Below are 14,869 nucleotides of genomic sequence, written 5' to 3'. Positions count from 1 at the left end.
AGGAAGAGAGAGAACAATACACTATTTGTGTCACTTAGTCGGAACAACTTCCACTTATAGAAACTGACCATATCAGAGTATTACATATATGAATAACATACACAGTTAACTAATTACAGTTTCAGCTTATACTGTACTGGTAGTTGCCTATGAGTTGTTCTCGTCCCATAATATTTGTTTTCATAACTTTCAATGCTGAAAAATAAAAGATAAGTACATTTGGAATAAGATACTGCCCGCGCATAAATCAATAATTATTGAAAATAATTATATAATATACTATAACTATAACACAGATCACCTATTTTGTAATTATAATTTAAAATATTTAGTATAATTCTTTCGAAATGATTCATTGCTGGTTATGCAGTCGAAAGGGCTCGATCAGCTGATTGGTGTTTGAATATGCGCGGCAATTTCAAAATAATGCAGTATTATGACATGTTTCCATGACGAATATTGAAAACCGCAGGTAATAATACAAACTATCTTTCGTATTAGATTATTTCATCAATTTTAAAAACAAAGTGATTACCACAACACATACTATCAAGAAAACCGCAATATTCTTCGAAATTGAGGAAAACATGTTTTTCAATTGGTTATTGACTTTAAATACAATAATAGCACAATAATGAAACTCAATAGCATAATGGCCTAGTTTTAGATCAAGTAATCACACTTATTTTCTTGATAAGCTCTTCCTGTAAGTTATAAAACGGAGTGGGGATTTACAAAATTATTGAAAAGGAGTTAAAGTGCTTTACATTTTACTTCAAATAATTTCGTGAAAAAGTCGAAAGATGTCTTCATTAACAGCTGATCAAAAACAAGCGTTGGATACACAAGCTGTCAAGAATTTTCGTGAATATCTTCAAATTCCTTCAGTACACCCAGATGTAAATTATGGTAAGTTCAAACACAAAATGTTTATATCTTATATTCACTGTAATGTTAGACTTGTAAAAATTAAGATGTTTTTTTTTGTATAAAAAACAAATGCGTATACGTATCGAAGGTTGTCAATTGTTTGGTAAATTCTTTGGCTTGGCTTCACTTTGTGGGTGTGGAGTTTGTTCAATATTTCCTAATTCTCTGTGATATTAGTGTAGTATTTTTCCTAATTATTTAGATATTGTACCTTGAGAATGGTGAGTTATAAAAGCAATTTAAATTATAATGAATCTAGTAAAATATAATTTTATATTCTGGATAGTGGAACTTCAGCTATAAACGTTTTGGATCAGTTTATTAAGAAATTGATATTGTTCATGCTTTTCAGTTAAGACAATGATGAAACTCAATTTTTTATTTTTAAATTCTTGATTCAGTTCACACAATTAGTTATTTTTTCATGTTATTACAAATTTATTGAACTTGTTCCATATAGTGTTGAAGCTAGTCTCTGAAAAGGAATCATGTGATTTATTTTTGAGGATTTATATATTAAGTTATACTAGAGACAAATTTTATAGAACTATAATAAGTTCTGATACGTCACTACCTATTTCATTTTGTGGTTGTATTGAATCATGATCTTACAAGATTGGGATATTGTGACAAATTGGTTTGTTATATGCTTTGTCTAATTATAAAGTTAATAATTTCTTCCTCGATTGCCACATTGAAATATCAACTAAACAGAGTATAATATGCAAGAAAGAGTTTACTTATTATAAGTGATAATCCCTAGATAAGATACTCTGAACATACATATTTAACATTCATTGAAAATAATATCTTATAACAAAATTGTTATCTATAAATTGGCATATAATTAAGTTCACTTTTTTCTAGCCTTCATCTTTCTATTTTCATTAGGTTTTAATCAAATATATTACTGAGGTCTCTTCTATTTCAAATAATGATATTGAGGATGAGGTTATACCCATTTCATTAATTTGTTTCTTCCTAGAGGAAAAGTACGTTAAAAATGTGTACTACTCATTTTTCTTCAACTCTTCACTTCTTAGACATCATTTATATGGTTTTTGGATCAATTATCTTGATTTTAGGTATCTTTTAATTAAAATTTCGTTTAAAAGCATAAAATCCTGACATTCGACCTTCTTTGGTCTTTATCACTTTCACACTGACAATTTGCATAATTATATTAATCAATATATCAGTAGTAGGACATTGTGAATATCAAAATGAAAATAGCAATCTGTTTTGACAAGAATCATTATTTTTCCTTATTTTCAACATCTCATAAATAGGTAGCAGCCATCAATCAAATTATTTATAATTGTATTAAAATTTATAAAATCGAATTATAAATTTTACTTAAATTATTGAAATTATCTAAATCTATTTTCTATATACTGAGATGTCTGTCCTATGTAGACTAAAGGTTTAAACTCAATAAATGATTTTGTTTTAAATATTATTCAAACTAAGTATTTATAATTTGCTGGAATTGAATTTTTGATTTAAGTTTTCAATTTGATTTTTTGGTACAGCAGTAATGTAACTATCTACATAAAGGGAAAAGAATGGGATATTTATATTTATTTTGCTTAAGACAGTTTCTTCAAGATTTTTCATTACTAATTATGCTATAATACTTAATAGAGAAGGTCCCATTGCACACATTTGAGATGCTTTAATTTTAAAGATAATGGTATTTGAAGAAAATTACTTCATTTTTTAAATAAGAGATAATGACATTGTTTGATACTAGTTTCTGTAAATCTTTGTTTTTTAAAGGTTTCTGTATATTAAATAATTTTAACACCGTACTAATTTCAGAACCTTGTGTTAAATTTTTGGAAAAACAAGCTAGTAGTCTGGGACTACCTGTAAAGGTTATATCAGTAGTGCCTGGAAAACCAATTGTGATATTAACATGGATTGGAAAAGAACCTACTTTACCTTCGATATTACTTAACAGCCACATGGATGTTGTACCTGTCTTTGAGGTAAGCAACTGATATCTTGTTAGGTTTTCAAAAATAATGACCTGCAAGCCAAACTAAAACTAAACTAAGCTAGGAAGTTGAAAAAAATTCTATGTTTAGTTTATTACATTTAAGCTGTGGTTATTTTGTTATAATGATTTCTGATATTCGTATATTCTCTAAATTTGTTTCAACTGATTTTATATGGGATATTTGTGGATTATTATGTTTACTCAAAATTAGTGATGGATACCATCAGATTTATAACAACTAGTAATACTACTTTAGGTTTTTTTTTACTTAAAAAACATTTCTTTTTTACTTTAGAATTTTGTACTCCAATATATATGTTGTGTCGTATGAAAAATGTAGTTTAAATAATTAATAATTAAATAACTTTATTAAAATTCTTATAGTAGACTTATCATTTATTTCTTTAATGTTGAAAACTTGTGATAATGAGAATATTTTTTGTTTTATTTGATATGTTACACCACATATTTGCTTGTTAAATATTGAATTTCATAAAATAGCATGTTATCAAAATAACCTTTTATATAATGATTTAATCTTTGTTCTTTATAAAAAAAATTTCAAACTAAACTTCATATATTTGGAATGTTAAAAATTGGCAGGAAATTTTTTAAGAAAAATATTCTTCTGGAGAGGTTGCTTAAGATTATTTGCACCCTACAGAAACATATTTTATTAAATCAGTTAATAATTTAATCAATTTCATTGTTTTGACCTCCAAATTATTACAAACTAATTGTGTATACCTAACAAATTTATTAAATTGATAGCAGATCAATTTGAATTGAAAATACTAATAAAATTGAGATTAGCTATTTTATTAACTTTATTAATGTCGATGTGTTGTGGGTTGAAGACTCAAAATAAAACTGTGTACGAACTTTTCAAAGTGCCAACATTTCAATCTTCTATTTGCTCTTTATCAAGGCTTCAACATTCGAGTTACCTTTGTATTATATATATTTAAAAAACCCAGGACTCAAAATAAAACTGTCCAAGAGTTTTTTAAATGCCAACGTTTCGATCTTTTATTTGATCTTTATCAAGGATTTTTTAATTATTAGATGTCAGTCATAATAATAATTTAAAAAGTCTTGATAAAAATCGAAAAAAAGATCGAAACGTTGGCATTACCAAAAACTCTTGGACAGTTTTATTTTGGTTCCTCATCCCGTAACACCATTCGAAATTAATTATTGATGTTAAGTTACAAACTATTACTAAGCAGGAATATATTGGAATATTTGCGATTATAATACTGAACATGCTGTTAAATATCTGATGAGTGTTTTGATAAATAAGTTATCTTCCTCATAGACTGAAGGTGAAGAGTTATAATTTGCGTAATGAAGCAAGCGTCATATAATGTAATTGGTGTAGTGGTAGTACCTATGTGCCTTAGAAAAATATTATTTTGAACAATACACTTATTTTCTTCAAAGGAAAAATGGACATACAAACCATTCAGTGCTCATATTGATGATAAAGGTAATATCTATGCAAGAGGTGCACAAGATATGAAATGTGTCGGAATACAGTATTTGGAAGCAATCAGAAGACTTCAGTTCCAAAGTGTTACTTTAAGAAGAACTATACATGTTAGTTTTGTTCCAGGTAAGCAATTTTATCTGATTTGTAGGCAATAAATGAAACTAGTAAGAAGCTTTAATACTGCAACGATAATATTAACAGATTTAGAATTGATATATTTTTTAATAACAACCAATTTACAACACTGTTGTTTATAGGTTAAAATAAAAAAAAACTATTGACAAGTAAGAAATTTTTGTTGTTTTTCAAATATTGTGCTCGATATAATTTTTTTGTTGTTTCTATAATGACTATAAATATATCAGAAGAATCGATGAATCATGAATAATTTTCAATCCCAACCCTAAACTAATCAAGGTGCGATGGTTAATAGAACATGAAACTTGGCTATCTATTTCTGGGAGATATTTGACTTTCTCTCATGTGACCTTGAAGGGAAAGGTTTAAAATCAATAAATGACTTTGCTTTAAATATTATTCAAACTAAGTATTTACAATTTGCTGGTATAATTTGAACTAGTTGTAATGGATTTCAAGACTCAAAATTTGATTTTATCTAATATCTGAAGTATATCATCTAGATTCAAATGATTCTTCAATATACTTTTATGGTATAATTTATGTACAAGTCTGGAAAGTACTTGTCTACTCATTTAAAAAAACAGCTTTCGATAGTATTGAATACAATATTTTTTTTCGGCAACCATGTTGATTAGTTATTAACATTAATATAAAAATAAGTGATGCACATTTCTTTATATCATTAATTTATAGAACAAAATTAGGAATATTCTAATTATTGCTTATATTAATATTTGTATAGAAATTATTTTAAAAGTAGGTAATATTAATAATAACAATAGTAATAAATTTTGTATGGTCTTGACAATTTTAATTTTGTTTGCTGGTGAATTGTCTAATATACCCTTCAGAGACATAAGTTGATTTCCAGTTTCCATGTCTATTTAATATTGTAACATTTTCACCATTAAGCAATGCATAGAATGATCGCGACTATGATGCGCTATAGACGTTCATAAATGCTAAAAATACACCCCTCAATTTGAATAGAAATATCAACAGTTACTTTACTAAGATATTAAAAAAACGAAATAGATCCAGACGAATTTTTTAAACACCGAAGAATTAATCGGGGTTATATGATCAACTTTTGAGTTTATTGAGCAGAGACTCAATAAAACATTCGATAAGAAAACTCGATTGTCGATTAGATAAACGCTCATGAGCACATATAAATTCTATCAGCTTTTCACTCAGAGAAGTCATTTTTCAAGGTATCTGTTTAGAAAAGTGAAGTTATGGTTTTGACGTTCAGCGACGATCAACCCCAGTAAAACAACAATAGTCCCATTTACAATAAGGAAGACAAATATGTGCGCACCTATCCCTAATTGAAATAAATTGATACTTTCCAAAGAAGCAAAATGTCTAGGATAAAACACTTACTTGGAATAATCACCTAGACAGGGTAATTTCAAAAGCCACTGCGGCTATATTGACTTGTAAGTTTGTTGGCAAGACAAGCTTAAGGTAGTATTCTGGATATACCAAACAGTCATGATGAAATGAAAAAAAAACTGAAAAAGGTTCAAAGGCTAATCTGTCTAGGTATTACAGAGGCAATGTCAAGATGTCCCATCACAGCCCTAGAGGTGATACTAAACCTGTCTCCTCTTCACCTTATAGTGAATATAGTAAATTTTATGTATTTTTAGAAAAAAACTGTATTGCTATTATGGCGAAAATGTCTATCCTACCACTTTTTTCTGAAAGTACATAAAATTTAGAATAAAATGCAAATTATAAATGTTTATTGATAATAAAAAAATTGTGCCAGTAAAGACCTCGTTATACTGGGCTTATTTTATTAATATTTCGATTAGTTATCTCCTAATATGAAAAATTTTTAAATCTGTGTAAGTGCACTTTTAAGATTGTGTTTTCCCCGCCTATAATGTTATTAGAATGAATTGTTCATTTGAGAACATGAATTTCATAACCATATGATTTTTAAAAAACATATCAAGCATAGTTCTTCAGCTACATTCCATGAAATTGTTCTTCCTGAAGCCGGTTTGTCCAGTTATATAAAGACATATTAATCTTCATGGTTCTAAATATTATTCTAGGCTAATATGATAATGATCTTTGCTGTCTAGACATTATTCTGCTGCTGAATTAGTTGATAATACAAGAAGTGATTGAACCTCACAGGTTTATGATTTGAATGTACTTATTATTTCAACCTCATGAACTCTAGACAACTTTTTGAATCGCTTTATCTTATTAATGTCTAGAAAGAAGTTTTAATGTTAGATAAATAATCATTTTAATAGCTTCAAAAATTTAAATTAATATATTTTAATTATTCTGGTTTTATGAAACAAATTTTCAAAAATTTCAGTTATAATTTACATACCTTATCATAATTTTTAGATGAAGAAACTGGAGGCGTTGATGGAATGAAGGCGTTTATAAAAACAAATGATTTTAAAAATCTAAATATTGGTTTTGCATTAGATGAAGGTATGGCTAGTCCCAATAACGAATATCCCGTGTTTTACGCGGAAAGAGTTATTTGGCGTAAGTGAATTTATGAATATTCAAAGTTATTCCAACATTTTTCATATTAAACTTGTTCATATAGAAAAATACAGTTTCTTATTTCATTATATTATAAACGTAAAATTCTGCATTCATTAATATTTTTACTTTTAGAAATGCACATTCATTGCCCTGGTCATCCCGGACATGGATCTTTGTTGTTAGAGAACACTGCCGGTGAGAAGGCTTCATATATTTTAAATAAGTTATATGAGTTTAGAAAAGAACAGCAAAAGAAATTGAAAGATAATCCTAATTTAACTATTGGAGATGTAACTACCGTCAATTTGACAGAAGTAAAGGTAAATAATTATTTAAATTATAAAAATCAAGTGCTGTTATCACTCTATCACTTTAAGGGTGGAGTTCAAGCTAATGTTATACCTCCCGAATTTATTTTGACAGTCGATTCACGGCTGGCAATTACAGTCGATTTTAAAAAATGGGAGGAAACGTTAAATACTTGGTGCAGAGATGCGGGACAAGGTGTATATATTGAATATGAACAGAAGCAGAGTTTAATAGAGCCAACAAAAGTGGACAACTCGAATCCTTATTGGGTGGCATTTAAACAAGCCACCGACGAGCTGTGAGTACTAACTATCATATTAATAATACTTGCTTATCATTGGTTATTTATGTGAAATGTGATTTGATAATATGTAATAATAGTTGAAGTATTTTTACTAGATAATCTTGTACACATTATCACTGTAGGCTTTTTAACATTTAGACTAAAATTTCTCAACAATAAGTATTTGGTTATAAAAATAATCATAATATGTGCTTAGTTGAAATTAATTGTTTTCAAGGATGGTATAAACTGCATTTATTTATTGAATCAGGCATGCTAAACACTCCAATATACAAATTGCATTTTGAAACTGTTTATTCCAATACAAAAATGTAGCTCAAAGTATAAGTGAGTTTTTTTATAATGGTAATTACTTTATTGGAAAAAAGAACTAATATATATCTTCATTGGAATAATAATATGGTGTTATTGGAGATAAAAGTTTGTAACATATTTTCTAAACAAAATATTTGGTAGCTAGAACAGATGGCATCGTAAGAAACGAACTTAAACTCGATATAAATAGATAGTAGATATAATTACATTGTCCTGCAACCGCTTCCATATTTGACCTATTTATGACACTTACATGTCACCTACTAGTTCTAATAAACTTGTCTATGATGTCTTCTAGTAGGTTGGATTCTTGTTCCCAGAAGTTTTTTATTCAAAGCATTTTGACCTGCAATGACTAAGCATTTTTAAACTAGATGATTTGAAGTTTTCTCCTCCACCAAAGAATTTGCAGTCATCATTAAAGAAGCGAGTGGGGAGGTATAGCTCTTTCTGTTGAGATCCAAATACTTTTTGATATGATAATTCTGGAAGGAATTTTTTTTGGAAACAATATAATTCAAATATCAATTTTTCCATTTAAGAAAAAATTATCTTATTGATGAACTGTAATAATGTGTATAAGATTTTGTTCTTAATTTACAGTTTCAAAAAAAAATTACAGTGACAGATAAGAATTTCAGTGTAAAATCTTTCACCAATTTAGTTGTAATTTATGCAAGAAAATTTAAATCTTCTTCTTCTTCTTCTTTAACTGTCGCTACGGTCCTTTGAGAACCAGGGCCTTCTCAATAATCGACTCCAACGTCGAACCCCTAGCTGGATCAGGTCCGCCTTAACATCCTTTAACCAGCGAAGGCGCGGTCTTCCTTTCAGTCGCCGTCCTCCAGGAACTCCATAGATGGCTTTGCAAAGGTATTGATCAGAAGGCATCATCTCTACGTGTCCCAGCCACCTCAGATTAACGCCACCAAATTTGGCTCGCCATACATCTGTTTCAGATGAAAATTTCAATAGAAGTGTTAAATTCAACTGTTCCACTCCGCTCTTTGAGTACCTTTTATTGTTTTATTAGTATCAAAATATGTCATATAGAAGCAATTTTTATCAGGAATGCCTGGACAATCTAAACGAGGTGGGCAAGGAAAATAAAGTTATCATGCATTGGATTCTGGGATACATTGGAGTGGAGGGAAACAAATAGCTGCCAGACTTGCTAAAGTAGGGGCAGAAAAACCCTTTATAGGATTTTATACCTTGATACAAAACTAGTTACTGGGACAATCTACAGAGGTTAAGACATAGGCAGACACTCATAGGAAACTATTACCATAGAAAATATATGCTGAATGTATTATTTTAGACCAGGACAATGTAAAAATACTAATAGGAGACCTGTCAGGATACTGTCGTCTCAATAGACAACTGAAGACGCTTGACTTAGCAGAGGATGCAGCATGCGATTTCTGTTTCATAGAGGACGAAACCTCTATCCACATTCTTTCAAAGTGTGAGACACTACGGAACTCCAGAGTACTATATCTGGGAGCATATGAAATAGAAGTCGAAGATCTCTGGCAGCTAGAGGCATCTTACATTCTGAATTTTCTAAGTGGAGGAGGTTTAACAGATCAGCTTTAAACACTGAGTATCCCCACTATCACAGCAAGAAAGGGGAATACAATAGGGTTGTGGTGTGGATGGTACCCTAATATACAATATACTAAAATAATTCATTGAAATGTATTCTTGTAAAAGAAAGCCCCTCTTCTTAAGCCAGAAATATTCACACCTATCTTTACTTTTACTACTACAGTTATTTCGTATTCTTGAAGCAGTTTTGAGCATTTTTTTATGTCATTACCTGTTCAGGAATCGAAATTATGAATAATCATTTGTCTATAGCAATTTTAAAAAACTAGAATATTTGTAAAGATATAAATATTTATTAATTTATATTTGTAAATGCTCTTGATATTAGGTCTCTTCAGTTTCAAAATTAGTTTTTTTTAAATAATTTTCAAAAGATAGATAAAAATTGACGTTTTGACAGATTGTAATTCTTTGAAACAGAAGAGACATAAAATCAAGAACATTTAGAAACATAACATATCAAAAGGTATGAGAAATAAGAAAAAAAAAAAAAGAAATATTTAGTAATATTAATCATAGCACCTATCCTATGAAGCTGAATATTTCATCTCACCTAACTTACCATCAATTTTTACATTAATAATCATCATTGTACTTTTGTGTTTGTATCGATCCGTTCAAATGCGTTTTCTCTATTTCTTATAATTTATTTCCCATTACTCTGAACCATTTTTACCATTTATCCTATCAATTTTTTTGTTTTCTAATTTTTTTCCAGCAACCTTAAACTTAAACCCCAAGTATTCCCTGGTGGTACGGACAGTAGATACATTCGAGTTTGCGGTATTCCCGCATTTGGATTTTCGCCGATTTCTAATACTCCTGTATTATTGCACGACAACGACGAATTTTTGAACACTGAAGTATTTTTGAAAGGAATTGAAACTTATGTTAAAATAATTATTAAAATCGCCAATGTTGAAGATAAAACTGGATAATAACTATACTAATATATTTTTAACGAGATATAAAAATGATATTTTTGGAATTGTAAAATTTAAAGATTGTTTTGATTGTAGTAATTTATTTGTGGTTGAATAATAAATTATATATTTGAAGTTTTTTATGATCTGTTTTTACAGTTTTTGACTAATTTATGTAAAAACTTTTTTTGATTAAAAATTTATTGATTCGAACACGGTGAAGCTACGACTATAAATAAAACGCAAATTTTAAACAATGAAAATACTTGTCGCTTTTATGTCAACTTTCGTGCTATAGAATCATATGTATTTATATCTCTTGAACGATACAAAAGGAAGCCCCATTTCTTCCTCTTTTTTTCTAGCGGTTTGACTCTTAAGCCTCAGGTTTTCACGGGAGGAACTGACTCCCGTTATATTCGAGCGATAGGTATCCCTGCATTTGGGTTCTCCCCAATAAACAATACTTCAATACTCGCCCACGAAAACGATGAATTTTTGAATACAGCTACATTTTTGAAGGGCATTTTGTATTATGAAAAGATTATAGAAACAATTGGGAACCTCACTGGATATGTTAAGAAGAACGAAAAACGCTTGAAAATGTGATTCTACTGGACAAGATTTTTAAGGTACGATAAAATTAATTTGCATACTGCAGTAGTATTTAGTGCATTCAGTTATTTATAGTAAAAATGTGATTAATTTGATGAGACATAAGTAGTCATTGTCAACCCAGTAAATTTTTATGTTATGCCACCAACAGTTTAAATAGGGATAAATGGCCAATTCCTTACAGCCCACTCTATTGTTTAGTAGCTAAAGAAAGATTCCCGCCAAGCAGGTTTTCCCGCTGAAATTAATTTTTGCGGAAAATGTTTTTTGGTGGGAAAATTTAGTATAAAATAGGTAAGTCAAGTTTTAGTTTACCTTCAGTCTTTGAAGACGATAACTTGGTTATCGAAACGCGCGTCAGAAATGGTCTGTACATCCCATTTAAAAAATTGGGGCTTGTACTTGTATATATAAGTATACACATACACACGTATAAATACAGTAACTGAAATAATTAATTTATTCCATTAGTCTTTTACACAGTGTATAATTTTTTCTCAAATTCATTCCAATATTTTTTAAGATCTAGAAAATCGGAATAAGGTTTAAGAAAAAAATAGTTTTGGATAGGTTATATACAACTTTTATTATATATTTTTTTAAATTCTTTGATCAATATTTATAGAGAAAAAAATTATTGAAAATTTAAACACTTTTAGGTAGTTTAAACATTTCAGTAGGCAGCCATATTGCGAGACGTCATAGGTATCAAATTAACACTGAACAAATACGAGGGTTACTCTCTCGGTTATTCTAAAATAAGCGTTATTATTAAACTTTGGTATATAAATTGTGTTTTGTGTCAAGAAATACGAATATACAAGAAAATGGTTTGAATGTAGTTATTTTTGTTACCAGGATCATTTTAATCTAACTTAGATACAAATTTAACTTATTTTAATATTTTATTATACTTTTAATTTGAACGAGATTATGTAATAATGTAAGAACTTAACCTATAAAAGGTTTATTCACATTATTCATATATATAGAAAAATTATTTATACGTAACTAATAAATAACAACATCACACGCTGTGTTGCCGGCAACGATAACCTCGTAATCATCAAGCAGATAACTGCTCAATGTTTTTATTAAATCTATGACGTCACAACGTTAAACCAATGAAATGTAATCGTTTTCTTACGTAGTTAAATATTTGAAATTTTTGCAATTTTCAATTATATATTTTGATATTATTTTTTCGTTTTGGATTAAATATTTTACTTTCTGACATTATATATCAAGAACTTATAAAATAAACAAAAAATTGAATACTTTTATAAAATGCAAGTACCCTATTATGCGTCAATTGAAATGGGGAGTGCAATTTCATACTTACAAGACATTTGCAAATTGTGTTTCTAGTGTAACTCTCTTATACTATTAGTACAGTTGTCTCTATTTTAGTTTAGACCTTATGACTTTGTAGTGGCTTAATTTAGTCATATTTCATTATTTTAGGTCAATAGTGCCCAGCAAAATTACACCTACAATAGAATTCAATTTATTTCTAGAGAATTGAGAGGAACTCTCATTATATGCACCGCAAGGAAAGATATAAACTACCAAAGAAAAATGGGATTAAAACTACGTTGGGCTTTTTCTCATATAGCTAAGACCTAGCTTATTCTGCATATACACAAATTATTGAGGTATATAAATTTCTACCTTGTACCACCTGTAGTTAATTGCAATTAATATCCTTTTTTTTTCATTATTTCTCATATATAACCTTCGAACCGAATCAATTCGCCCATATTCCTCTTAAAAATTACTACTATTCAAATTAAAGAAATATTACTATGCTAAAGTGTTTTCTTTTTCAGCTGTACCTTGGAAATTTTAATAATCTTTCTGAACAAGTCAATAACACATTTGTGTATAAAGAAACCATTTCCTGATATTTCAAATCAAATATTTATTATGTCATAGTCAGTATAGAGTATCAGTTATATCAACAGTGATTATAAAACATGATAGATTATTATATAAAATGCAAAGTAAAAATTTGAAGCAATGCACTTAACGTTTACTCTATGATTGGATGGTTTCCTTTGAAATAGGTTTTATCCAATCTGTCTTAACATTCGTAATGCCAAGAATGATGTCAAAACGTTTTCCTTTTAGAACATTCTGTTTATTTTCAAGAAGAGAATGGAATCTGTCAAGTAGGTCTTACGAATACTGCTCTAGACGGGATTATGTTGGACAGCTCGGAGGAGCATTTGCCGTGGTAATAACGGTAAAACAGAGTCAGGTCGGTGATCTTTCTTCTATGCTCTAAGCTGTCCAAGTTTCTGGTCAACTCTGGATCGCCTATAAGTCGAACTGCTACCTTCTGTATTGAGTCGAGCATCTTCAGGGTATGCTTGGGAGCCAAGCTCAAGATTTTATGGTTAACGACTCTACATGATAGATAAAAGAATTTGCATAGAGGACTTGTTAGTTCAGCTTCGCAATTCTTTTATACGTTTAGTGGTTGTATCTAGGCAAGTCGCTTTATTCATGCTCAAGCTTTTTAGAAGTTTTCCCACATCTCGGAGTCGAAATTGTATTTCTGTCATGGATGTATCAATTCCAGTCAATTTGAGAGGTAGTTTCCCCGCGAATCAATAGTTTTAAAGTCTATTCATACATTATTTTATTGAAAGTTTCAGTATCTCCTTGAAAACTCTTTCATATTTATACCTCTTGGAATCGTGCCCTCACAGTGAAAGAAAATCTTTGGTATTTTTTACAACATGGGATGAACTTAATTTGAATGCGTTGTTCAATATCTGAAAAGCCAGGAAAGATTCAAATTTGTCTCTCTTCTAAATTGGTTAATATATGCATTAGTTTTTTGTAAAGCCCACATGCTTCTATTTCAAGGATCCTGTAAAGGTATTTGATTTATAGATCCAACCATTTCTTTCTTGCAAACTAACGAACTATATCTGCAACCATACTCTTGATGACGCCAGTTTTTTATAAAACCTGGAAAAACACTTAACCTACGGCATGATTAATTAAACCAAATAATTGACCGTGGAAATCACAACTACGTTGGAAATTCTATAACTGTTGTGTCGGTGACATTCATACTGAACACACTGTTTACACTACATCAACAGTCACTAGTTAATGCTGCTGCTGAGTTATTTACATTTACAGATATGATTGTGGGCATTAAAATCTCCTATTATTAACTGAGGAGCTGGAATTTGCTTTAGTAGCTCAGTAATCTCTTTTGTCGTAGGCCGGTATTTAGGAGAGTGTATAAGTTACACAATGAAAAGGTAATAGTATCTTTCCCTCTTACGGCAACTGTTTCAACTCCTGTTGAACTATACCATTGATTTCCTTTTTAACGGATATATAAAAATTCTCTCTCCAATAAGATGTAGTTTAAGTTAAGTTTGATATAGTGTTATCGAGTCCTTGAAGTGTTCCAAATTGTTACAGAAATTTACTGAACACACGTTTACACTACCACTATACCAACACTCACGATGACATTGTCTGAAGCTAAAGTAAAGACACGTAGAATTTTTACAAAAAGGACACAAAAGTTTATTAAGTATTCAAATCGAATCCCGTGTTTAATATACTATTATGTTTGTAGTTAACAGTGCCAGATGAATCCCCAAAAATTATTAATCCATAGGAGTAAAATCCGTGTTGTTGCGTTGTCACTAAATCCTTCAATTTTTCGATAT

The 14,869-nt window shown here is 29.5% G+C and overlaps 1 protein-coding gene across 8 annotated transcripts; it reads left to right on the top strand.

The window, feature by feature from the left end:
* The first annotated feature begins 69 nt into the window (after positions 1–69).
* Positions 70–13,188, top strand: LOC130893644 (aminoacylase-1-like). Of its 8 annotated transcripts, XR_009059232.1 has the most exons (10): positions 292–472; positions 699–909; positions 2,752–2,921; positions 4,376–4,547; positions 6,942–7,088; positions 7,224–7,411; positions 7,469–7,698; positions 10,919–11,185; positions 12,633–12,823; positions 12,998–13,188. XR_009059232.1 is itself a non-coding variant. In XM_057799904.1 (9 exons), exons 2-8 carry the CDS (start codon positions 804–806, stop codon positions 11,160–11,162), a joined length of 1,257 nt encoding a protein of 418 aa, XP_057655887.1. In that variant the 5' UTR covers positions 260–472; positions 662–803; the 3' UTR covers positions 11,163–11,185; positions 12,633–12,985. The 8 variants fall into 8 exon arrangements, 7 of the variants coding, with proteins under 7 accessions (XP_057655890.1, XP_057655886.1, XP_057655889.1 ...); XM_057799904.1 differs by lacking the exon at positions 12,998–13,188 and having other exon boundaries at positions 260–472; positions 662–909; positions 12,633–12,985; XM_057799902.1 differs by lacking the exon at positions 12,998–13,188 and having other exon boundaries at positions 12,633–12,985.
* The last annotated feature ends 1,681 nt before the right edge of the window (positions 13,189–14,869 follow it).

Source organism: Diorhabda carinulata, chromosome 5 (assembly GCF_026250575.1).
Source record: "Diorhabda carinulata isolate Delta chromosome 5, icDioCari1.1, whole genome shotgun sequence".
NCBI classification, from domain to species: domain Eukaryota; kingdom Metazoa; phylum Arthropoda; class Insecta; order Coleoptera; family Chrysomelidae; genus Diorhabda; species Diorhabda carinulata.
This window is presented reverse-complemented; position numbering and strand designations above follow the sequence as displayed.

Bases quoted from the DNA above. Each gene is read 5' to 3' on its own strand.
- LOC130893644 (XM_057799903.1), top strand. From the start codon at position 804: ATGTCTTCATTAACAGCTGATCAAAAACAAGCGTTGGATACACAAGCT. The intron at 7,412-7,468 runs GTAAATAATTAT...TATCACTTTAAG, and splicing joins TCAATTTGACAGAAGTAAAG to GGTGGAGTTCAAGCTAATGT. The intron at 7,699-10,918 runs GTGAGTACTAAC...CTTTTTTTCTAG, and splicing joins AAACAAGCCACCGACGAGCT to CGGTTTGACTCTTAAGCCTC.